General features: G+C 35.9%; 1 protein-coding gene across 1 annotated transcript in view; it reads left to right on the top strand.

Moving 5' to 3' along the window:
* Positions 1–26394, top strand: part of GABRG2 (gamma-aminobutyric acid type A receptor subunit gamma2) — a 97469-nt gene that overhangs the window by 30976 nt on the left and 40099 nt on the right. Inside the window, exons 4-6 of the mRNA XM_046667851.1 lie at positions 2285–2505; positions 6639–6721; positions 9379–9516. Of these exons, the coding sequence (XP_046523807.1) occupies positions 2285–2505; positions 6639–6721; positions 9379–9516 (442 nt within the window). The remainder of the gene's footprint in view (positions 1–2284; positions 2506–6638; positions 6722–9378; positions 9517–26394) is intronic.

The raw sequence follows: 26394 nt of genomic DNA, 5'->3' as shown, positions 1-26394 counted from the left end.
ATAATAGTTTGTGTATTTATTGACACATTAGAGAGGGAATGTGGTATCAGGGAAATAGCAAGGAATGTGCCAACAAAAAAAATTGGAAGGAAGAGAATCTTTCAGATCCTTTTTTTCTCTGTTCTAATATTACTTTTTATGATTTGTTATGAGAATTAATTTGTGTAAAGTTAATTTGTATAAAATTAATTTGTGTAAAAATGCTACATTCTTATAATTCAATAATCATTGCTTACTATGAAATAAAATATAGTGTTCCACTACTTTTTAGAATATTGATGGTATGAAGAAGGTATAGTTTGCTTCAAATCAGAATTGTTTCTCAGAGGAGATTGTGCGGTAGATGTAAATAATGGTCACTTAGTTCTTGTATAACACTTTCTCTCCAAATCTGAAACAAGAAACTAGATTCAAGTCTATAATAGAGTAGAGTAGAACATACTGTAACATAACATAACATACCATTTAGTGAGACTATAAGTTTAAAATAGTTTACCATGCTAACAATAAGGACACTCTGTTGAGTCAGAGAGAGAGAGAGATGAGAAACTTTAATTACGCTCAATTGAGGTGATAAAAAAGTATACCACCACCTGCCTACTCCAGGCAAGTCAGTTTGCTTAACTTTTAAACAAATACCAACTGTTTCTTCTTCACAACTAAAATGCTCAGAATATTTAGCATTATAATGTAAATATCTAAGAAGAAGAAACTACATATATAGTTTATTTAAACTTAGAACTTTTAATTTCAGGAATACTAGTCCTCAGAACTACTGTGCCAGGATTACAGTTTATGAAACACTGGTTTAAAGACTATTAAAGCTTTTATTTTTGTAGGTTTTCTTTTTTTTTTTTTTGCCAAAACGTAGATCAGAAATTATTTAATTACCCTATCTACTGACACATCACTAATTAGTAGACACAGAATTTCAGAGAACAGGTTCCCTTCTCATTACTTGTAGACGACAAATATGGAACTAAATAGTAAACAAAGGGGCCTGGCTTACCCCAGTGGAAATGCAGTCAATTAGAATGAGAGGTGGCAGCCAGAGGTACAAGGAGATAACACAGAACAATGCCAACAAGGGAAAGGAAGAGGATTCTGATCTGATCCTGACAGACTGTGTGTTCTTAGGCAAATAAATAGTCTCCCTGTTTTTTCGTTTTCTTCATCATAAAATGATGTAGGTTGAGGGGATTGGACTAGAAATAATAGATGACTCCCATCCTTCAACTCTCATATTCTAAAACTGCTGTTTTTTTCCTCTAATTTTCTCATTTATAGACATGATTAAATTCATTATAAAATAATGCTAAATAACAACTAAATATGATAGTCAAATTAGAACTCAGGTGTTCTGACTCCAGGCCTAATGGTCTGAATTCACATCACACTTACTTCTCTTTGATTAAAGTCAATCACTTGCCACTTTAGTGATTATACTTGAGGGTAATCATTACAGAGTCATTTGCCATCATAGATCTTTGTGAATATGCTTTGTGATAGAGATTAGTACAGTAGTAAGGATTCCTCTTATTTAGAGAAAAGAACAAGAAGCGTAATAGTAAAAAATTTTTTAAAAGTTACCTTACATTGAATGTTTGCTGTCTGCCAGACACAGTGCAAAGCGCTTTATATGTATTCTCCTTTTTCCTTTTTTATCCTCACACTAACTAACAAGATAGGTTCTTTAGGATCCCTATTTATTATTAGGGAACTAAGCCTCCAGAGCTCCAGTCTAAGACTGTTTTGAGTATTATGGACTTTCTTTCACTCTATAGCAGTGGTTCTGAACCTGAGTGATTGTTTTCCTCAAGAGACATTTGGCAATGCCCGGAGATACTTTTAGTTGTCATAATTTGGGGTCAGGATGAGGGTGAGTGTTAGTGGTAATGGCATCTAGTGGGTGGAGGCTAAGAATGCTACTAAACATCCTAAAATACACAAGTCAGCACCCACAACAAAGCATAGCTGGCCCAAAATACCATGAGAAACTGTTCTATAAATACCAAATGCAAACGATTATATCAGGGCTATGATCTTTTGCTGGAATTCATTTAGACAGATCTGTTTTTTCATAAAAATATCAACTTGTCTGCAAAAGATGGATGAGTCTCCTTAGAAAGGCTTTTGCTTTCTTTTGGACTAGTCAAAGCCAAAGTAGCTTGCTTCAAATTAACAATGAGAACAAAAATGATAAGAAAGTATAAAAAACAAATGCTCTACAGTACAATCCTACTGTGTTAAAAAATGCTGTATTTCATCTTTTTCTTTAAAACAGGAATATACAATTGATATATTTTTTGCCCAAACATGGTATGACAGACGTCTGAAATTTAACAGCACCATTAAAGTCCTCCGATTGAATAGCAATATGGTGGGGAAGATCTGGATTCCAGACACTTTCTTCAGAAACTCCAAAAAGGCTGATGCACACTGGATAACCACCCCCAATAGGATGCTGAGAATTTGGAATGACGGTCGAGTGCTCTACACTTTAAGGTATTCTTTTGAAAAAGGAAAGGAGTAATTGCTGGGAATAAAACAAAGATCAGCCACACTCTCTTAAAACAAAAAGAATGAATGAAATTTCAAGCCTACATCAGGGTTGACATGTTTGATCAAGATAGTATGTAACACACAAAATTAGTTTTTCCTGCTGTTATCAATGAGGTTTTCAAAGGACTAGCCATAGGCAGAATTTATTTTCGACGACTCATGTGAAAACTCTATTTTCTCACAGGGACATGAAACTTTCTTTACCTTTGTAAGATCTCCTACTCTTTGCTCCAATCTTGGCTTTTATATGTGTGTACTGCTACTTTAAAATATGGGAACTAAAACACAGTCAGTCATCCTTGGGGCCACCAGTTCTTATGCTTGGAAATGTCTCCATTTCCAAGGAAACCATTGCTAAAGAAAAAGTTTTGATGTTGAAGTCTCCCCTACATCCTTCACTTTTTAGCTGCACAATGGCAAATACCAGGAATGAATTCCATCTCCCAGCACCCACTTCCCACTACATTGGTGTTTGACTTAGTTTATTGGCTATTTTTGGAATAAACATCTTTTGGGAAAATGTGAAGAGGGTATTGTGGGGGCCTGGAATTGGCCACCCCAAGATATGTCTCTTTGGCATGAGGATTATTTGGGGCTGGCTGCTTTTAATACACTGCACACAGGAAAGCAACTGAAAAGTAGAATTTACTTACCCTTTTGTTAAGAGACATTTACATTTGTAAGGGAAATCTCCATCTGTAAAGTTGTCTCCCTCTCTGTACCAGGAAGAAGGGGGATGCCCTTATCTCTAGAAATGGTTAATCAATGCCAAAGGCAAGGACTTAAATCTGCATTTGTTTATTGTGCTTGTCTGATAACCTCCTGTAACTGACTCCCCCCACTCCCAACATCCTCCTTTGTCGTTAGCTGAAGATGATATTTAAGGTGGGGGCTTCAGCCATTTTGGCGAGTTGCTCAGCTTGCCTGAGCCTCTCCCATGTATATATATTATAAAGCTTTGTTTAGTTTTCTCCTGCTATTCTGTCTCATGTGAGTTTAATTCCTTCTCTGGCCAGAAGAACCCAGAGAGGGTAGAGGAAATGTCTTCCTCCCCTACGGTATCTTTTATTTTCTGAACTTAAATATTAAGAAACATTTGGGAGGTTTTCTACTTAAATTATTTTATGTCATTATCTTAGTACTTCATACTTACATGCATTCACAATATTTTTATGTTGAAGTTTCTTATTGATGAGAGTATATTATTAAACGACATAATAAATAAGTACATAGAGTTAAGAATCAGACAAATCTGACTTTGGTTCTTAGCTCTATATCTTCTTATCTGTACGAAATAAGGCAACTCTCCAGAATTTCCATATACAAGACTTTGGGACAGCTATCTCATAGCAGGGGTCTTTGTGCTAGAAGGTGTATCTCAAAGCTTTATTTGTTTAGTAATTTTGATGTTTTTACAGTCATATCTCACTTAACAATGGAGACAGGTTCTGAGAAAAGCATTGTTGGGTGATTTTGTGATTGTGCAAACATTATAGACTGTACTCAAGGGAATAAAATTTGCCACCCCAAAATGTATTCCTTTAACATGAGGCTTATTTTAAGCTGATTATTTTTGAGAAACAAGACTCAGAAAGTTTTTCTTGTTACCTCCCTTTTGACTGCTTAAAAGGATTCAAATAAAAACATCTGTCTCAGAAAGTGAGTTATCACCTTAGCATGACATGAACCAGGGGTAGACAGAAAGGAACCTAGAAAAAGTGTGTTTGTTGGGCCTCCTCTCTGTGTTCTTCTATTTCTGTGTGACCAAACATTTGTGTTCAAAATGTTTGCTCCTTGTCACCTACCTGTGAATTGCCTTCCTTCCCTTTGAAGTCTGACTTTCCCCATCCCCAACACCTATTTTTGTCTTCAGCTGAGGATGGCATTTAAGGAGAGGAGGAAGAATTGGGGGAGAATTGATGGATATTATTGGGAAAGAAGGCATCACCACTCCTATGACTCACCTCTTGCCCAAAACTCTTGTAGTGCTACAACTGAGCAAACTCTAACCTTTCATTTAATTTCTATAAAATAAAGATAATGATTCTTATCTTACAAAGTTGTTATAAGGACTAAATGGGGTGATATGTAAGGTGCTTAATGTATACACTGATATATAGTAAGCCCAGCAGATATTAAAATTATCTGTGTATACTCTAAGTAAAAATATGAATAATATGATTCTTCTAGATCTTGGTATCCTGGAACTTCCAGCTCAAGAATGATTCATGTTAAATGCCCTAGCAGCATATACTTTATGCCTTATATGACAATCAACATACAAAGTACAGCACTTTAAAATGTCTTGAAAACCTTTGTCAAAGTTTCGTCAGTTACTAGGAAAAATGACCACAATTACAAAAGAAATTCATTGCATATATTTTGTATTCATCATGGATTTCATTAAGATAGAGATAAGGTAATGACTGAAATTAGAATCTAGTGGAAATCAAAATTTGTCTGATAAATCAGAGCTCAGTCTAGCTTTTGAAATATTAAGTTGGTCACACCATCTCAAGTCTCTTTATTACTCTCATAACATAATAGTCCTTTTTTAACTTCTATTAATTTGCAGAATCACTACAATATTCAATTATGGACCCACCTCAAAAACGTCACTCATGAGATTCAATCAAAGTTTGAATGAGTTACTAATCTATATAGAGAGATGATTTTATTCTTGTTGCTTATCTTTAATGAGTTAGGAAGGGGTGTGTGTGTATGCATAGATATATATGTATGTATCTATTTTTATATCTGCAACCTATTTTGTTTTCAATTTCATAAATTCCAGTTTAATTTGGAGAAATTATAGTAATAAAATGTCAAATTTAATTATAATTTCACTTGTGAATAAAACTCATCTTTTCCTTGAAAGGGTATATAATTATTGAGTGGCAATGATTAAAATCTCCAGCTTTGGAGAAAGATAACCTTGGGTTCAAATCTCAACTGTGCCACTAGCTTTGTGACTTTGGACAGCTTCCAGTACTGTAAAGCCATAAAAACACTTGCTAAATAAGAGGACACTTACTTTGCCCAGTGCCTCACAGACAACTAAGGGCTCAATGATTATTAGTTAGGTTTTAAGATCAGTAATTGCTCTATTATGCCATAGAGTAATAAATTCCCCCCAATTAAAAATTATGCTAAACTGCAAAATCTTTGAAAATAAATAAATGCTCATAAAATAACACTTTTATTACTTCAGGACTGATATCTGTACATTTTAAGAAATATAGCTAACAAATATGAGATTTTAAAAATCATCAACCCACCACCGTTACAATTGTAGAATATATTTATACATTTTCCAAGGTGGCCAACACATCTGAGATTCACTTAAATTTTCTCCCTCCTAGAATCCTAGCCCATATTGAGACCCAGAAAATCTGTATGTTTAATAAGCACCGCAGAGGCAAACTAATTGAGACTCATTGGCAAACATTTTGCTAATATGTCTGTGGATATGTATTTAACACTTCTGGCTTGCCTTTCGATATTCTTCTGCTTCATAACATCCTATTTAATGGCTTCATAGAGTTCCATCATAAGAATGCAAACTACTTTGTTGTGAAACATAGGTATTTTTAAACTCAAATAGTAATTTAAAGCTAACAGCTAACAAATACTTGCAAACAGAGGGTTCTGCTTTAATTAGCAGATAAGTTCTGAGAATTATCAGCATTCATTTACATGAAAACAATAAATGAGCTTCAGTTCTTAAAACAGGTTGTTCTGTTAAGTAAGTTAAATATATTCACTGAGCAATCTCCTGTAAAATTAATTTACCCAAAAAACAAAATCACGTGATCATAAATTTTGAACAAATGGAGTTGAGGTCAATGAGATACTATTGTTTGGTCTGTGAAAATGAGTGGGCTACATTAAGTCTTAAATAATTTTCTCCTGGACTTGGTGGATTTCTTCAGTGAGGATTAATTTATGTTACCAATAAGAATGTGTGGTATACTCTCAAGGAACAAAAGGAAATGGTCATTAGAACTTTTGCTAATATATATTTTTAAAACCATGTCTAAAATCTTTCTATTTATGTTTCGTATCTTTCTATACAGGTTGACAATCGATGCTGAATGCCAATTACAATTGCACAACTTTCCAATGGATGAACACTCCTGCCCCTTGGAGTTCTCCAGTTGTAAGTAATACTCATTCTATATTTTGTATCCCGTCTCACCAACATCTTTCTGATTGCCTTGTCAATTAATTGGGACACTCATAGAGAATACAAAATTGCATTACGCAATGTTGTTGACTTTGAAAAGTTTGAGTTTCTTTCGACATTACACCAGCTTGTCCTTATTAAGAGTGATTCTTGCAAAAATGGATCTATTTTATCAGGAATTACAAGTAGATTTCATTGGGGTGTAAACTTTTAATAAATTGGCAGTGGTTGCCTGGAGCCCTTCATTGAGAAGGATTATGAAGCCAGGCCTGGACTCAAGGGAAAGGGGCAATGGTGGATTATACCTCCCTCTCCCTATGTGGGCCTAGAGGAAGAGAATAGCAGTATATTTGCTGCTTATTTTCTCCCTTGACATGTCAGGACACACAGAGATCCAACAGCGTTGTTTCCGATCTTGGTATACCTGTTAAAGATAGAAGATTACCTCCTCCTCCTGGAGTTTAGTAACATCAAGAACTAGTTATCCACCAGTGAGTAAAAGACCAATTTTGAGTGTCATTTGGGTCCAGTTCAAATCCCAACTCCATCACTATAACTTGAGGAAATTACTAAATCTTTCAGTGTGTCCACATTCCCAGGTGCCCAATAAAGATTACAGATCTGCCGGACCACAATATTGTCTTGTTGATATATGTAAAATGCTTGGTATGTTATGTAACACACAATAAGATTGAATAAAAAGATCTATTATTTTTATTATTGTTACTGTCATCAGATAATAGACTATAGAAAGATCTATGATTATTCTAACACAGATTAAGCTTTAATAACCTTCACAGATGTTTCCTGCCTGAAACAAAACAAGCTTCAGTTTCCCCCAAATGTTTGCCTCTCTATGTTTTTAGCATCGGTGTTAAGTTGCTCACCTCCTCCTTATTTTTGATCTGTCAATTGTGTATGTTAGGCAAGATGAAAAACTGATTATGAAATTTAAATTTATATTTTTATAAAGATAATTTCTCAGCCAGGGAGTGAGGGAGACTCCTAAGAGCCAACTAAATCATAGTAACAATACTTTAAAAAAAAAATCAATTATGAGAGAAGCAGTCATCTGTTTATCACTAATTAATTCCAGAAGGAACCAGAGGAAAAATATTACTGTGTATCATAGATATCGAGAAAAATTCCCACTATCAATCTTATTTCATATGTTTTACTTCATCCAACAATGGAATGTTTTTAAGTGAAAGCTTCACCAAGCTTTAGGAGATTAGATTTCTTTTCTTTTAATGTTCCAACTGGGACTACTCTCCTGAGTCAGCTAAAATTCAACAACTGGGGATTTCTGTGCTATCAGGTCACTGATTGACAACTGTCTGCTGAAACCAAACACAACTTAATACTACTTATTGCTATCAAAAAAATTTAGTCACCAACACATTCTTCGCAGAAAGATCCCCAATATCATCATTCTTTACCACAGTTTTCACCATATCCAACACCCCCAGCCCTGCTCCATAGCAACCTGGGGATCCTTTTTCTTTTCTCTTTCTTCTTAATGAATAAACACATAACAAAGAGTAGAACCTAAAGGAAAGGAAAGGAGAAAACAAGGAATTTTATTCCAAGTAGTCAATCAGCCTCCATAATGAAGACTTATCTTTACAAAGCATTATTAGTAGACAAACAGTTGAAATGATTTCTAGTTTTAAAAAATCTGTTTATCTATCTATTCAGTTATTTTACTTGAAAGAATTTATTCTACCGCTTACTTAATAATAATGTTTATCCGTTCCACAAATATACATTGACCATCAATTCCATGAAAAAAGACCTATCATCATCCTCATTAGGAAACAAATAATTTAGAAAAAAATTAATAAATTTGTCCCGGATATCACGGCTAGGAAATGCTACTGTAACCGCTATGTTATCAGTGTAATACCTCTTTCATGAAGGCTTTTTTATTCTCTTGGCTGAACACGATTGATCCCTTCAGAATCTAAATAGCGCTCATTCATATTTTCCCCTTGACTTTTTCTACTTCCTGATTTTAATTGTAGACTTCTGTGTATATTAAAATGAAGTCCTGACAAATTGAGAGAGAGAGAATAACATAAAGAGTTGCAGTTATTTTTCCCAATCGTTTTCTACTCAAAGTGCATGCCCTGGAGAAGATTTGAGTCTGTTCTCTCATTATTTTCTGCTTGTGTATGTCTCTCAAAATCTTGCCCTGTTGACTCCCCTTCACCGTGAAATGATGCCTTGCATATGTACTATTTATTAAATTTATTTATTAAATAAATTAAATAAAAATATGTACTATTTATTAAATACTATTTATTAAATACATTTTTTTATATCTTACTCCAGATAATATAAAATATGCATATAGTATATATGAAACCCTGTATAGTATACCTTCTATGCAATCTAAGTGATTTTCAAGGGTAATTTTGACTTCATGATTTTTAATTTAACTTCCCATTAGGATATGATATCATTGTATTTATTTCCCCTACTGTGATGCTCTTTAGACCAGGATCCGCATCTAACTCATAACTCTTATCCCTCTCAGTACCTACCTCAGTGTCTTCTTCATAGAAAGTGGTTGCTATGTATGTTCATTTATAATAATTTTAAACATATGCTTTCCCACCTCATGGCAGATGGCTATCCACGTGAAGAAATTGTCTACCAATGGAAGCGTAGTTCTGTTGAAGTGGGTGACACAAGATCTTGGAGGCTTTATCAATTCTCCTTTGTCGGCTTGAGAAATACCACTGAAGTAGTGAAGACAACTTCTGGTAAGATGCACCTGTAAAGAATTTTGAGGGACACTTCCAGAGTTAAAATGCTGGTATATGTGATTCAGAAAGCTTTTCAATATCTGTCTACAAATGATATTCAAAAAATTAAATCAAGTGTTTTAATATACTTCTAGAGAAAATTATAATTAGTATTCTAGCATAATAGAAAAATATAAATGAATTTTATCACTTTGAAGTAAATTGGATTAAAAGTGGATTAGTAAATTATTTGCTTAATTTTTTTAAGCAAAGTGAGTAGCAATTATTCAAAATAAGATGAAAATATTTATTGTCTAGATGTATTGTTTCTTTTAGGAAATATGTGTCATAGTAGATTGAAATAGCAGCATTCAAAGTAATCATGGAGGGAGAATAAACTTTCTACAAATGCAGAAAAGTGACCTTAGTGGTTATGGACTAATTCTCCATTCAGTAATTTAATATTTTGAACTGGTTCCATCAGTGGAAAAAGACTGGACTTTGGTATTAGATAGGCCTGGGCTCAAATCTCAACTCTATCAGTTACTGGCTATCAACATCAAATAAATTACTGAATTTCTCAGGGAATTAGCTCCCCCAGATACCTAATGTGGATAAAAAAAATTGCACCCCAGACATACTGTGTGTATGAAAAAAATGCACAGACTGATACCTGGCACTTAGTGAGCACTCAATAAATAGTAGTTCTTACTAATATTAGATATAAGGCCTAATGTGGTCAAGACTTCAGGTTTTTCAAGAAAACTATAAATCTATATTTTTATATCGAATCTCATGATTTTTAACGGAAGTAATTTAATTGATTTAAAAATTCAGGTGGGCCAAGTTAAACACATTTCCAGATCCAATGTGTCTCATGGGTGGCCAGTACGAACCCTCTGCAATGCTAACTATATACTCCAGACAGAATACTCCAGCTACTCTAAAATTATGTGAAGTTTCTGTTGTTGTTGTTGTTTTGTTTTGTTTTTGAGGAAGATTAGCCCTGAGCTAACTACTGCCAGTCCTCCTCTTTTTGCTGAAGAAGTCTGGCCCCGAGCTAACATCCATGCCCATCTTCCTCTACTTTAAATGTGGGATGCCTACCACAGCATGGTGTGCCAAGCAGTGCCATGCCCACACCCGGGATCCGAACCAGCAAACCCCAGGCCGCCAAGAAGCGGAACGTGCGAACTTAACCACTGCACCACCAGGCCGGCCCCTAAAATTATGTGAATTTAAATGTTTCAATTTCAAGCAGTATCAACATTGTGTTCTGAGCTTATCATCTACTAAGGCATGTCTTTTGAGATCTATTACCATGAGTCGAGCTGCTTTCTGTTGACTGACTCACACATACCTCATTTTTTTTCCTGGAATTCATAAGGCATATTTTTGTGTTGAGTAATCTGGAATAAGGCCTCGGTCTGCTATACAGAGAGAAGCAAATTAAGGATGTACACAAGGATGGAAATTTAAGATCCTACCTTCATAAACACCATCCTCTAAATCAAAGAGCTATCTGGCCCTCATATTGTTTTCAGCATTTGTGGACTTCTAAAGACTGTCTTATTTTTGCAAAAAGAATCTGTAAGAAGGTCAAAAAAATGCCCGAGTATATTTTTGAACAGTTGCCTTCTGTTCCTTTTTTCACTAGAAATCCTGACCATCAAGAACTAGAATAGTCTTTCAAGATTACCTCAGAACTGAAATCTTCCATCTGTGAAAGGAAGAACAAGTGTAAAAATAATCTCCAATTTTGCATGCTTCCCGAATGAGAAATTGGGCATTAAGTTCTATAATATATTCATATTTCTATAATCATTCTAGCACCCTAAAACAGAAGTCACAAACTCATGACTAGCAGATCTTGTTTGGTTATTTGAGACCAGGGTGGCATGAAAACCCAATGGTGGTGAGAGAGGGGTTGGCTATACATCACAGGGCCTACGACCATTGTCTCGCTAACGTCCCATACTGAGAAGAATCTAGAGCATTTACTGCCTCTTAAGACATACTTCCAGAAGAAATGCAAAGATCTACTTACTTAAAGCATGGCAAGAAAAATTACCAAAGTGTCACCAGACTATTAATATTAATCTTCCTCAGGAAATCACAGTAAAGCTGCATTGATAAGATATTAGCTTTGATATTGAATAGCATCATTTAACTGGTCGCATCAACTCCTTTGTGTATTCTAACATGGCAGTGAGCCTCCACATTGCTCTCATTGTCCACTCCGTACTCTCACTTGTTTGTATTTTGTGTGCAGTACCATTTCAATTGCCTCTGTGAAGAGGAAGGGCTGAACTCAGACTTTACACTAACGCTGAGAGGCAGCCTGAGGCAGCCTCACTCACAAGAGTGAGAGTTGATTTGGTAATGATTGGAGGTTTCTGCTTATCTTTTGTTTGATTTCTGAGGCCATTCTTATCTTCAAAGCATAGCTCTGTAACTAGTTAATATCTATCAGGAAGTTATATTAACAACTTTCTTCTAAAGTTATCAAAGATTAAATTTATAGCCTTTTTGAATCTTAACCATTAAAATGCGTTTTTCTCCTAGACTTATAGTAAATATACCTCCTTTTGAGAAGCCTCTGTCAAAACTGGGAGAGGATATTGCCTAAAATTTGACCTAGATTACTCCATGGATTTTTAACCTTCATTCATTCAAGCCCACCTTGCATGGCTTTGTCATAGCCAAGTGGTGACTGTACTGCTGGTTCCTTAATATTTTTTCTTTAAATTGATTCATTGTTTTTAGCAAAATTATTATTATTTTTTAAAAGATTTTATTTTTTTCCTTTTTTGTCCCAAAGCCCCCCGGTACATAGTTTTATATTCTTCGTTGTGGGTCCTTCTAGTTGTGGCATGTGGGATGCTGCCTCAGCGTGGTTTGATGAGCAGTGCCATGTCTGCGCCCAGGATTCGAACCAACGAAACACTGGGCCGCCTGCAGCGGAGCACGCGAACTTAACCACTCAGCCACGGGGCCAGCCCCCCAGCAAAATTATTTTTTAAAGGAAAGTTCATATTAGCACCATAATTGAAAAACGAGAAGATTTGACATAAATAGTAGTTGATATAAAAATATAGTGAAAAACAAATGTTCCTTAAATTTTAAGTGCGTGTATTTGTACTCCCCAGACTGAGCATATAGAGAGAGAGAGAAGCAGAGATATTAGAGAAATGGGAAATTGCAAATAGCTCCAAAGTAAAACATTTCCTTGATGTAAACAGAACAGAAGGAGCATTTCACAGGAAAGAATTTTCTCACCATGAAATTCAACGCTATTTGATAATATTTGCGTCCACCACCTGAATCAACTCCTTTACCACCAGTTTTTGCATCACACTTGAGAAAAATATTGTCTCTGGGGTAGATTGAGAAGACTTGAAAAATATCTTTAATTCACAGTCAATACATCAAAACAGATTCTGGATCCATGATTTCTCCTCCAAACTAGCATCTCTTCCTGTTTGCTCTAAATCTGGTAATAGCACCATCATTGTCCCAGCGAGCCAGGCGTGAACACTCGGAGTCATGTCTCTGCCTCCCACATCTAATGAATCACGAAGGCACTTATGCCTCTGAAATATCTTGTGTAACTGTCCTCTTTTCAGTTGCCATTGCCACTGTCCTAGTTCACGATTCTATCTGTTCTCATCTGGACTGTGTTGGTGGCCTATTAATTTATGTCCCTGCTGTCAGTCTCTCTCTTCTTCAATCTATCCCTTACACATTAATCATAAAAGCTGGCACTCACTGAGCACTAACTATATGCAGCATAGAAAGCATTTTATATAAATGTCCTACTTTAATTCTCATAATCATAGCCATATTTACTATCATCTACACTGAGGGTATCACTGCAGACGAGAAAACGGAGACTTCCAGGAGGTCATCCACATGCAGGGATCAGTTACGGGGATATAAATTCAAGTGGTTTGCTCACGGAGTTATGCTCTTAGTCACTACAGTGTTTTATTCCCACTATGGCCCAATGAATCTTCTTGAAGTGCAACTTTCATCCTGTCTCAGAAGTTCAGTAAGTTCAATTAAGCACAAGCTGTTGCTCCTAATATGTAAGCACCTCATCTCAGGAACTTTCCAGCTTTGTTTTCCATAATTTCCCAGCTTGCGACAGAACTAATCTGTTAGTGTTTTTCTGAATATAACTAGGAAATCCTATACACACATTGACTCTCAGTCTCCTTTCTCTTTTGAATAGCTTCTTAACTCATCCTTACCTTCTGTATGACTTTAAGGCTTAAATAAACACCACCTTCTCAATGAGGCCTTTACTGATCTCACCTCCAAAACAACGTGGGGCAATTTTTAAGAACGTGCACTCTTGGAGTCAAGCAGCTCAAGTTTGAATACTGGCTTATATAAATTATTGAATGTATCTAAGCTCAATATCATCAATGCTGCAGGGTTGCTCTGAGGATTAAGTGACGTACTCCATTAAAAATGCTTAAAACCTTGCCTAGCACATAGAAAATACTTAGTAAGTTGAAAGCATTATTATTATTATTATTTATTATTATTATCATCATCATCATTATTCCATTAATTCCCCTCAGAGCATTTTCACTCACCTTATGAAAACGTAACTTCTTCCTTGCGTGGCTTGGCCACTTGTTTTATCCCCCCTTTTCTACCCCCTCACTCTAATAAATCACAAACTTTACAAGAGAAGCCTTCTTTTAATCATCTTTGTATCCATGATGCTTTTAGCATGGTGGCTTGCTTAGGTTTTTTGATTAGTAGGTAATTGTAAGACTGATTGCTTGTGACAATTATATTGATAAAACTATAAATTTTCTCACAATTTAATAAGCAATGAAGAATTCTATTATATATTTTTCCATTACTCATTGTTTGAAGTCGGAGACTTCGTTCTTTCTGGTCATGTTGCCATTATCTACATGATATTTAGTATTAAGCAGAATTTCCTTCCTTCATGGTCTCATCCTGAAATGTGGGTTAGAAAAGTGGACCAATGAGTTTCTTATGGGAACCTACATTTTTGGGATCCAAATGTCATCATTCTGGATCTAAAAGAATATATCACATTCTTCCTATATTAGAAAACCATGTAAGCTTCCATATTGTCTTTAGAGATGCAAACATCAGTGTTTCGTGAAATATCTTCATAATTTTTTTTGCAAACTCATGTACATTAACTATTATGTATTTTCTTTTTGTCTTTAACTCAACTTTTTGGCTGAGATTCCATGTGCTAGTTGTGTTTTCCTGATTTTGATTACAAGAAATATATAAATATTAAAATAAAAAGTCTATGTACCACTAAATTCATTTTACTTTTCAACAGTGGCATGTGGACTACAATTTTAGAAACAACAGCTCCATGGATGAAGTCCACGTTCATTGCTTGATTTCTAAAATGTGTATAATCCACCCTCTGTCTTCAAACCTTGCCCACCATTCTCCCACCATATGCTTTATCTTCCCTGAGGTTTTCAACATATGTTGTACCTACTTCAGGTCTTTGTGCCCTGTCTTCCTTACTTAATGCCAAGCTCAAGTCCATTATATCAGTGTATATGTAATAATTCTCCAAGCAGAAAAATAATAGCTCACAACTTCCAGGTTATGTTTTCATTAAATATCTTTGGCAAACCAGGGAGACAGATATAAAACTTTGCTCATCATTGAAGTGAACTATTTTGGGGGGAAGGAAAAAGAAAATGAAAGAAGATACAACTTATTGGCAAATTTTTCACTAAAGAGGTTGAAACAAAAAAGTTTAAACACCTAAATGATAGGAGAAAAATAAGCAATTGCGGCATCTGTCCTATAGTCTCTTATTACTTTCGAGGGACAGTAAGTTGTGAGTCCATTTTAGTCAATAGAAACTTTTCAAACTACTTGAAGAAATGTAATATCTTAAAATAAATCAGTGGAAGACTGCACAGTAATAGATTTTTATTTTAATTTTAAGGTTCAACTTAGAAAAATTTACTTTGGTTTCAGGAGAGGAAAATGTATGAATTATGTAAAGAAAGCTGGGCCAGGAACAGCCATGGAGAAGTTGCTTGGCTTCTCTGGGATAAAAGTTCCTCATTTAAAAAATGAATACATTTGGGGCCAGCTCAGTGGCATAGTGGTTAAGTTCACACACTGCTTCAGTGGCCTGGGGTTTGCAGGTTCAGATCCTGGGTGTGGACCCAGCATGACTCATCAAGCCATGCTATGGCAGCATCCTACATAAAACAGACGAAGTTTGGCACAGATTGGCTCAGGGCCAATCTTCCTTACACGCACACACAAAAAGAAGAATGCATTTGACTAGATACTTCTTTAAAAGTTCTTGTCCTTATACCTATCGATAACCTCCAATGTAACCAAGGTCACACTATAGATGTCCTAATGTAGGAGAGACTTTCTTTAGAAATTAACATTTTCCTAGAATGCTTTCCTGCATCAAGTTTTCAAAGCAAGTCAAATGCAAAGACTTTTAAACTTTTTAAACTTTTCAAATTTAAGTTCTTTAAATTTTTAATTTGGGGAAATAACTCTCCCACTTCATCTACTTAGCTATTTTGTTCTTAGTAATTGCCTTTTTTATATAGACATATATAAATATATGATGTTAACTAAAAATTGTATTTGTTATTTTCTTTCAGTTGCAATACTGGAATATTCATCTATTACATTTAAAAATCCCACATTGGAATTTTAAATTTCAAGGCTGCTGTGACATTACCTAGTGGGGAGATAGGGCTTGAAAAGTGGAGAAAAGTTGCGTAGAGAAGTCATATGAAGTCTAAAGAAATTTGTTTGGTTTCTGGGTGACACATTTCATTTCTGCTTACATCCCATAGGCAAGAACTGGTTGCGTGTTCCCATGGAGGTAAAATTGGGCTGGGAATTGTAGTTCAGTTATGTGCTAGGAAGGGACAAAGGGTTGTATGAGTTTCTAGTGTCTGTGCAACGTGCATGACATCATTTTATTTCTCCCAAGACTCTGAGAAAGATTCTATTTTTCCATTTGACAGATGAAGCAACTTAAGTTTACAAGGGCTAAGGAATTTGTTCAAAGATATGCAATGAAGTAGTAATTTATCCAGATCCTGAATTTTTACCCCATTGCCTCTCATAAACATATTAGGACAAGAGATGAATTAAATAAAAGAAAAAGCTATTCCTAAGCTTGATACGGCTAATTTTACAGAGACAATGCAGGGAAATAATAACACTTAATATGATAACTATATACATGCATCAAAAAAATGTTAACCTGTAGTAATAGCAATTACATTTACATATAGCAATAATAGCAAGTTAGAAATATTTTCCCAACAATATCCTTTCATTGGTTCAAAAACATATTTACTGCTTATGAGATATTATTGTTCACTTACTGAGCAGACCTGTGGGTCACCATCCAAATCTGACCTTAATTAAGAAACTGTTGGATCCAGTGTATTTGCATAAATTTGGTTCTCGCAGAAAAATTTCATTAGAAAGAAAACATAATGAAGGGTTTCATGACTACCATTTATAGTAATTTCAAGGATTAATATCTTATTTTGACAGTCTGTCCAAACCAACCAGGTCAAGACAACACTAATTTTTATCGAAGTTTTTGCTGTTTCCTAATTCAATTGAAAAATCCTATTTTGCTACATTTAAAAGACATGTTCATCAGTGTGACTGATGTAACTAAGAGAATCCTCCTGTCCAGTTGCTGCCCCAAACAAATGGAAAGCATTAAATGCTTTTTGAAAATATAAAAGTATCGGTGAAATGGGGAAGACTGAGTCTGTAGGCATCATGCTCTACACACAAACTTATTGAAGGTTCCTTTCACTCTATTTGATGCAATTGAATAATCCCTTCTCCTTATTTTTACATTTTCAGAAAATAATTCTATTCACCATTGCAGATATGCAAATTTAAGCATGTCAGAGACTGTAAAAGGTGGCAAATAGCAATGAGGAAAATAATGTGTTTTTTTTAAAAAATTAACTTCCCTTTCTTCAAAAGGAGGTTATTATGAAGGTCACAGCACATTGCAATGCATAATAGCCCAGAGGAGAATTTGCTGGGCATATAAACTGGGGCTGACCAGAATTTGTCTACCATTCTCACTTGCCACTCCTATAATCTATCTCATCTAGAAAATCAAGAACAGCCAATTCTATTAGTTCATTCCAGAAGGGCAGAAATAGATCAGAAAAGCCCTAGGAAAAGGGAATTGACAAACACGTTAAACAGGACTTGGTATATCATTTTTTTGTTTACTTTTATATATGAGTATCTCTGCAGTTCAGGAAATTGACGATGCTTCACATTTGATATATAGACTACATCATAAATGTCTAATTTTTCACATTTGTCTTCCAATTTCTCCACCCCAAAATTAACTAGTCCTTGTTATACATCATCTCTCAGAATAATGGCAGAAGAAATATTAAATAGCATTTTCTTAAAATTATAATTCTTCTCCCATCCCCACAACAAACTGAATTATTTTGCCTGTAAGTGCTTCTCTATCAGCTGTATAAGATGATATCTTTATTTATGAATACTGAAGTATAATAAATAAGTGACATTCTTGATAAGACTTAAAGATGAAAGCTTCAATTTAGATAACTGGGTTTACTGGGATAGTTTCCAAACGTGATTTCTAATCTGCCTACCCTCATGTGACTTACAGCACCTCATACCTTGATTTTATCATTACATCTATTGTTCGTGTTAAGTGGTGAAGAGTTATGTAACATAAAATGACAATGTGTAATTTATGATCTGTGTAATAGCTCCTTGTTAAAGAGATAATGCAATTGCGGACACACCAATTGAAACCTTAATGATTACATTTCCTTAGTGGGTGGTTTCTTGTTATCAGTCTCAATGACTAAGAGTGAAATTAGATGGAAAAATAAAATTTTAAGGCTAAATCTTGAAGATTAAGCCAACTGTAATTTTTCTTATGGGAAAATTACTCCAAAGATGTAAAGTCAGTGGTTGAAAATCGGTAGCCAGTTGTCAAACTTCAGCCTGGAGCATGGATCATTAGACATAGACAGTGTTCAATTTTATTTATTTTAGTCAACATTGAAAAATTGAGAAGTTTCATAGAAAAATCTTAAATATCTTAACACCTTAAACATCTGGATCCTCATTCGCATTTGAATGAGCAGAACTATCACCTATCTGGATAGATGAGGCACACAGTCTCTGGTTTACCAAAGTCTCTACCATTCTTGGTTGTATTTTCAAGGCTATATGTCTTTCTACTTGAATTACTGTTTCTTTATTTTGGAAAACTATGTAAATCTATATCTCTATCGAGAATCAAGGAAAATGAAAGATAATCAGTCCTCAAACGGCAGCACATATGTGTCTGTGGAAATGAAGAAGGTTCTTCTACTTTTAATAGGCAAAGAGAATTTCTACCACAAAACAGCACTCTAAGAAATGAATGTGAAACTATTACTTAACCCAGATTTGCCCAAAAATAGATAGTGAGTTGCAGAGAAGTGCCAGGACCTGGCCAATCTAGGTCTCACTTGCTTTTTATGTTCTACAATTAGATTTATTTATTATATATATCCAACATATGCAATGCATATTGATTTTAAGTTTGTTCAGTTTATCTCTACAATCCACTTTCATGGAAGATGGATTTTAAATAACCCGGAAGTCGTGAAGTTCTGTGTACATCTGCACATCTCGTCTTTTCTGTGTTTTTCTCTTTTTCAGCTCACATCTAAGCAGCTAAAAGCTGTGTTGCAATTTTCCTGCACATTGCTGATTAGCAGTCCTGCGTAGTCAATTAACACTTTTTGATATTGTACTTTTCTGAAGATTTATACGGTTATTGTTCTGTAATAAAACCCTGTTCTTCATTTTCCTTGATGAAATAAGACAGATGGCTATAGAGCAAAAAACTATGATTCCTTCTTAAGAGTTAGATTTGTGATCGTGTTACCACATAAATGAATGACTTTGAGCATTCTTTTGGCCCTCAATTTCTTCATCCTAAAGTAAAAAATCAGACTAGATTGACTTTGAAGATCCTTTTCACTCCTAAAATGCTGCGCTGTTATTTCCTGATATTTAGCAGCTTTGTCATAAAGCAAATGTCTGGTGGGTATTTAGGTCTTCTATGTTCCCATGAATTCCTAACAGAAATTTCCTCATGTTTTCTTATTCTGTAAAACTCACAAATTAACAGATCTATTTTATCTGTCATGTGGCAACTGTGGGGCAAGAGGCCCAGGGTGTTGCCATGGAGATGGTAGGTAAGTTAGTTAGGGTCTGAAAAAATGAATTTGGCATGGGAAAAATAGGCCCACTGTGGGTGTGAGGAGCGAGGGTGGATGTAATTGAATTTACTGTGAATGAGAAATTGGGAGAGGGCAAAGATAGGACAATGGCTGTGACATGGCTTTCAGAGAGGAGAAAGAACAGACACTTGGTGTTCTCAAACAGAAGAACATTTGCAATCAAGAGTGCATAGTATGACCTTAATGTATTATTTTATTTTAATAGCTTAATTATATAAATTTGGCTGACGTATACACTGCTGTGAACTGGCAGCCCATTGAAATTAAACTGATACTACCACCTCTGTAATAATAATAAGAATATGATGTGCTAGTATTTGTAAGTCCTTTATATATATATATATATATACCATCTCATTTACTTTTCACAGTAATTTTATAATGAGATGCTCATGTTCCAGGTGAGATTATCATGTATAACCAATCTTGTAGAGAAGTATCTAGACAGGGTAAAGACCTTGTCCAAGATCATAGAGTAAGTTACTAAACAGACACACCTGTTTCCTGCCTGGCAGGCTGAATTCTCAAACCAGTGATGACTCAAACACTAGGGCTGTTTCTGAATTCCTGTTTGCAGAAAGACTTGCCCTGGGGCTGGCCCCATGGCTGAGTGGTTAACCGAGCACTCTGCTTCACTGGCCCATGGTTCCTGGGTTTGGATGCAGGGTATGGACCTATGCCACTCATCAGCCATGCTGTGGAGGCACCCCATGTAAAAAGCAGGGAAAATTGGCACTGATGTTAGCTCAGGGCTAATCGTCCTCAAGCAAAAAAAAAAGAAGAGAAGAATTGGCAGCAGATGTTAGCTCAGGGTGAATCTTCCTCACAAAAAAAAGAAGAAAAGAAAAGAAAGACTTGCCCTTGGCCATATTTCTTTATCTAGCGTGTAATTTGTTTTCTTTTCATTATTATGGCATCTCTCCATGTATCTATCTAATCTGTCTATCTAAAGCTGGTTGTGTACAAATATGGCAGAATTAGACTGAGGCAGAATAGCCCTCAAATCTCAGTGATTTAAAACCAAAAAAAATTTTATTGCATGTATTGCTCCTACCCACTGTGCTTTTTCATTCTGTGGCACACAATTCTCATGGCTCAAGGGGAAAATGATAAGTTTCTGCTTTGATAGGTGCAAGTCATTTGGCTCACATTCTAATTGTCAAAGAAAGTCACACACACAAGCCGGATATCCATGGTGTGGGTTCCATAATTCTCTGAAACAAAGAGCCACGAGGCTAGACATCTGTTGGGATGGACTTGGTAGAAAGAGATGGCAAATATTTTGAACTACAAAATCATACCCAAAATTTACCATTAGTATAATCCTTTATTATATCTAGCCTGCTTACCTGGCCATGTAAATAAGTATAGCTCAACATTACATGTCAAGATAAGGTACCCCCATCAAGAAAGAGGAATGACTTACCCTCAAAGAAAATAAGGCCCAGGCATGAAAATATCTCTCACTCTGAGAATTATCCCCTTGAAAAGAGACTGTTTTGGGTCAAGACTGCTTCACTTTGTCAGTGACCTCTAGCCATGCTTTCCTATTTACGTAAAACTGGCTTCAGAAGGAGCAGGTGAAAAGACACAAGATTAACCTGAAAATGATTGTAGGATGATGGGAATTGTCACATTTTATAAACATGGGCAAGATTTCCCTTCTGTAGTACTGGGACAGCTTTATTAATTACAACAAAAAACTAGTCCACAAATATTGGTCCTGCACCAAATTCAGTTTTGCAGATATTAGACGGTGGTAACTTCTAAGAAACAATAAACCAGAATCATCCTCATGTCAGTAGGAGGAAGTAATTGTACATGATTTAATAAAGAATGGCCAGAAAATAATGAAAAGGGCAGGCTGTCTTGACTGCTGTTACTTTTTGCATGGAAAAAAATCCTTAATTTCTCTAATAGTCCTGCGGAAGAAAAGACTTGATCAAATATAGCAGTTTTACGTACAACATAAATGTTTTCTTGTGTTTAATCTTAGCAGTGAGCTGTAATTTTAATCCTTTACTCTGTGAAGTATTCTTCAAATTACTTCTGTTCTCCTGTTGTATGGATGAAGTACATGAACTATAGTGCTATCAGTAATTTAAAACATTTTCACTTGGTGAGTTATTAGTAACACTGGAATTAATCAAGAAGCATCTGTGTCCCCAAGCCACTGTTCTCTGGCTACTACCTCAGACTAACTTAGTATAAAAAAGGAATATCTAGTTCGTTGGCTGACACTGAGTAAACCAGTAGTAAGAGATATTTTGGTCCTAAAAATCTGCCACTATTAATCCATACACAGATGAGTAGTGTTGATAATGATATGATTATGATGATAATGATGATGTGGATGTTAAAGCCAGCTTTTATTGGGCATTTCCCATATGCCAGGCACTGTGCTAAGCACTTTACCAAAATTATGTAAACCTGCAACAACTTTAGAAGATGGATCTTCTTTTTTATTTCCATGATCATGTAGCTGGTAAGTGGCAGAGCCGGGATTTGAACCTGTGCTCTGAGAGGGTCATACCATTCTTATTGGGTTTCATTTGTGGGAACTAGTGATTTCTTTTTTATTAAGAAAGAAGGCTATTCACACAAACAGGGGTGTGTGTATGTGTGACACATAAGGTGCCTTATGCCACTTGCATATCGTAACAACCTAATATGCTTTGTTTTTCAAGTTGATGGTAATATTCAGAGTGCTGATAACTGACTCTAATCTGATACATCTAGTTTTCTTTTTACAAAGATAAGAATGAGGAAGTAACAAGAGCGTCTTGAACAAGGCTAGTTACAATGCTTTCTATTACTATGATTCAAAGGAGAACTCTGGATAAGATTACATGGGTACTATATTAGTAAAACATCACTTTTAGTAAAACTTGAAAGGAAAGAATACTTGGCTAGGGGTTAGAAGATCTGCCTTCAGTCCTAGCTGACCTTAGTAATAGGTGTAGACATCTGGGCAAGTCATTAAACCTCTTGGATCTTACTTTGCTCATTTGTAAAATGGAAGAATTATAATTCTCCTACGAGTTGTTATGAGACTTACCTGAAGTAAGCATCTGAGAATGCCTAGGAAATTGCCAGTGACTTCGGAAATAGACGACAATATGATCACCATATAATTGTGTTTTCTCCTCTTTCTCATTCCTTTCTCTAACTCTTGAAATTAAAAAAAAAAAATGTTTCTGTGTTAAAATTCCAGGCATATTTAATGACCCTGAGAAAAGACAGGCAATTTATAATTTATTGAAAGTTTGTAGAAGGTAGTGGCTGATGCAGTGATCCACTCCCGCTTGCTTTGTAAGCTTCCCTTTAGACTAAAGAAGGGGAAGAAAGCTGAAATGTGTTCATAAAGGGCAGAGGCATGAGTGGGAGTGCTCTTTGAATAGCTGTCCCATGAGGTGGTTTTGGAATAAAAGTGCTTGAGGACTTGGGAAAGGGATATTAAATTGACTTGTTGATTGATCATGACTAGCTTGGAGTGTCTAACACGCGCACACACACACGGACAATTGCTAGATGCATCAAGGGAATTCATTGTTTTCCATTCCACTGACAATTTCCATGACTGACAATACTCTATGCCATATTTACATAATAAAGACCAAAAAAAATGCAAGTCAAAGAGAGCTTAGACTTACCTAGTCAAGTGCCCTTATTTTCTAGAGTAAAAAATCAAGTCCAGAGAAGTAAAATGGCTTGCCTAAGGTCTCCCAGCTAGTTTCACAGGACATGAAGCATCTAATAATTGCTTTCCAGATCTCATTCCAGCAGACCTCTCTCAAGCCTCTCTAAGTTCTATAACTCAAAAGTTTCCTTTGGCAGGTTGTCTCTCTTGCATCAGATATTGAGGTAAAATAGAATGAAGAAAAATAAAAATCAGGAGGGGAAGAATGACTGAGTTAACAAGATCACCTATTTCTACTTCTACATTTGCTGGAAGATGTTGGCATTCAATGATTTCTGAAGAATAAGCTTAGGATTTTTGATAATATTTCTAAATACAAATTATTAGTTGGAATATCAAGGAGTGGTGAAAGAAAACTAGAGCAAGAGTATTAAAACCCAGGTTCCACTCCCAGACCCGCCTCTAACTTGCTGTGCTACCTTGACCAAATCTTTTTATCCCTTTGTGCTTCTGCTTCTCTTCGGTAAGATGTGCACGGCATTAGCAGGCTTCCTTTCTCAGAGAGAGCCAAGTGAGAAAATGGAGGTGAAAATGCTTTATTACATGTTGGGAGTGCAGCACACATTCAAAGTGTCATCGCCATTGCTTTGTAATTATTTGTAAGGCCCCCTGGAGATCTGAAGTTCTAAAGTCATGCCTTGGAATTAAGACACTATATTATATATAGAGAGAGTATATATACGTAGAATATATAGAATATATATTCTATACATCAAGGAGCTATTACACAGTAATGTGCATACATATACACATACACATTCTATATACGGTATGTGACTATGCCAGTAACAATGAGACACGAAAAAAATCATTTATCCCAGATACAGGAGGAACAAGTCTGGGAGTGTGACTCAAGTTCCTGCTTCTCACTCCTGGGTTCCCGTGATCAGATTTTGTCATCAGGACTTAAGGAGGATGACAAGCTGATAACAATCAAAGGTATTATTAAAGCAGCACAAAAGGCAAATTCTGACTTACTATATTTTTTTGCTATGGTGGGGGAAAAAGTGCTATTAAAAGATTAAAGGTAAATGTGGAAATGAAAGGATGAAGGGAGCTATCCTCAGAGGAAGCCAGAAGAAGATGGAGTTTAGATGGCCTCTAGAATTAATACATTTTCATCTAAAGTAATAAGAGACCTGTAGCATTTGATGTTTTGGAAGTCCCAGGGGGACTGAGAGAGCTGAGCAGTCCTTTAACTTTCCTGGGAATTGAAAATTAAACTTTTAGATGAAGATGCAGGATGGAAAACATTTTGAAATTAGAATTCATGTGGGAAATTAGAAATAGATTTTAAGAGAATTATCCTCCTGTTACCATCCACAAACACAGGTTCTTTTACCTGCCACACAGGGGAGAGAGACCATAAGAAAAATTGGAATGCCAGGCTTGTGGCAAGGAAAGAGTTTATCGAAAGGCAGCCAGAGGAGGAGATAGGAGCTAGAACTCAGATCCACTCTTCAAAGGAAAAAAGGTAGGGGCTTTTATTTGAGATTTTAGGCAGGGGAGGTGGAACATGTGGCCTTACTGGTTGACGCTTTCCCACTAGCCTGTGTGAGGCCTTGTGAGGCTGCTTGCAGAGAAGGGGATGGCAAGATAGGGGCATCCACAGGTGGCTATCCTTGATTGTCTGCCTCCGTGGTGGATGATAGATTCTGGTGCCAGGAAGCCAAGGAGTTGGGGTCTGAGGAGCTTCAGCTTCTTGATATCCTCTCGACATCAGTTTCCCTCTAATAAACTTCAAAGGACCTGTAACTACCCAAAACTTCATGGTGAACAAAGCGCAAGGCCACCTGTGGCTTTGACAGTTTGTAACTTCTATTGGTCTTGCGAAGTTTAGGGATACAAGATTAAATGACTAAAACGATATTTATTCAATGAATAAATTAAACATTAAAATGATACTTTTTCAGTGAATGTGACTAGAGAAGCAGGGAAAGGGGATGGGTGCTTTTGATTTTAATTCCATATATGCTGGATTTAATGTAGGGGAACTGCTATCAGGGCCCGGTATCACTTCCAGTCAAAACACTCAGTGCAGCCCCTTGCCTCTGAGTGGGGGTGCAAGGAAAATTAGGGAACTCGGCAGTGGTGCTGGTCTCTGTTCCCTCTGGGACTGAGAGAAATGAAGGCTTATTTCTCCTTGAAAACTGATAGCCTGCTTGAACATTTTTCTCTGGAAAATTGCTGTTTATTTCAAGACTTCAGAGTTACTAAATGTTGTAATAATTAATAACATGATTTAGTTATTGAAAATATGCTATGTACAACAAACTGCCATGGCAATTTATGTAAAGTATCTCTTTTAATCCCCATAAATACCTCAGAGTAGATATGGTTACTGCCATCCTTTCAGAGATTAAAAAACTGTATCTCAAGGAAATTATGTAACTAGTCCAACCCCTCACAGCCAGTAAGAGAAATAGGGAATTTGAAATCAGTTTGAACAGGCCACAAATCCCAGGTTCTTAAACATGCTGCTCTGTAGGATTCCTTACGAGGATGCCTTTGGTGAGAGGGTATACAGAAGGATAGGGATGAAGAGGAGGGGAAAAATAGTTCTACAGTTAAAGTTTACTTTAGAAACTACCGTAAATTTAGGCCAGCATGCCTGGGAGGCACTTGATAAAAAGCTACTCGATTTTGCCAAAGGCAGGGTCATCAGCACTGCTTTAGTTTCTCAATCATGTTTCCTCACCATGTGTTAAGTGATGAAAAGGAAAATTTTAAAGGTCATCTGACAGGCACCTAAATGTATCAGCTTCCTTATTTCTTAGAGGCTTATTTACTGTTGAATTTCATCAACTCTAGGAATAGTCAGAAACACATAGATTAGGGATTCATGAATTATTAATGGATAAAGCCATT

This window comes from Equus quagga, chromosome 7, assembly GCF_021613505.1.
Source record: "Equus quagga isolate Etosha38 chromosome 7, UCLA_HA_Equagga_1.0, whole genome shotgun sequence".
In the NCBI taxonomy this organism is placed as follows: Eukaryota; Metazoa; Chordata; class Mammalia; order Perissodactyla; family Equidae; genus Equus; species Equus quagga.
The sequence above is the reverse complement of the archived record's forward strand: the minus strand, read 5'-3'. Positions and strand labels throughout refer to the sequence as shown.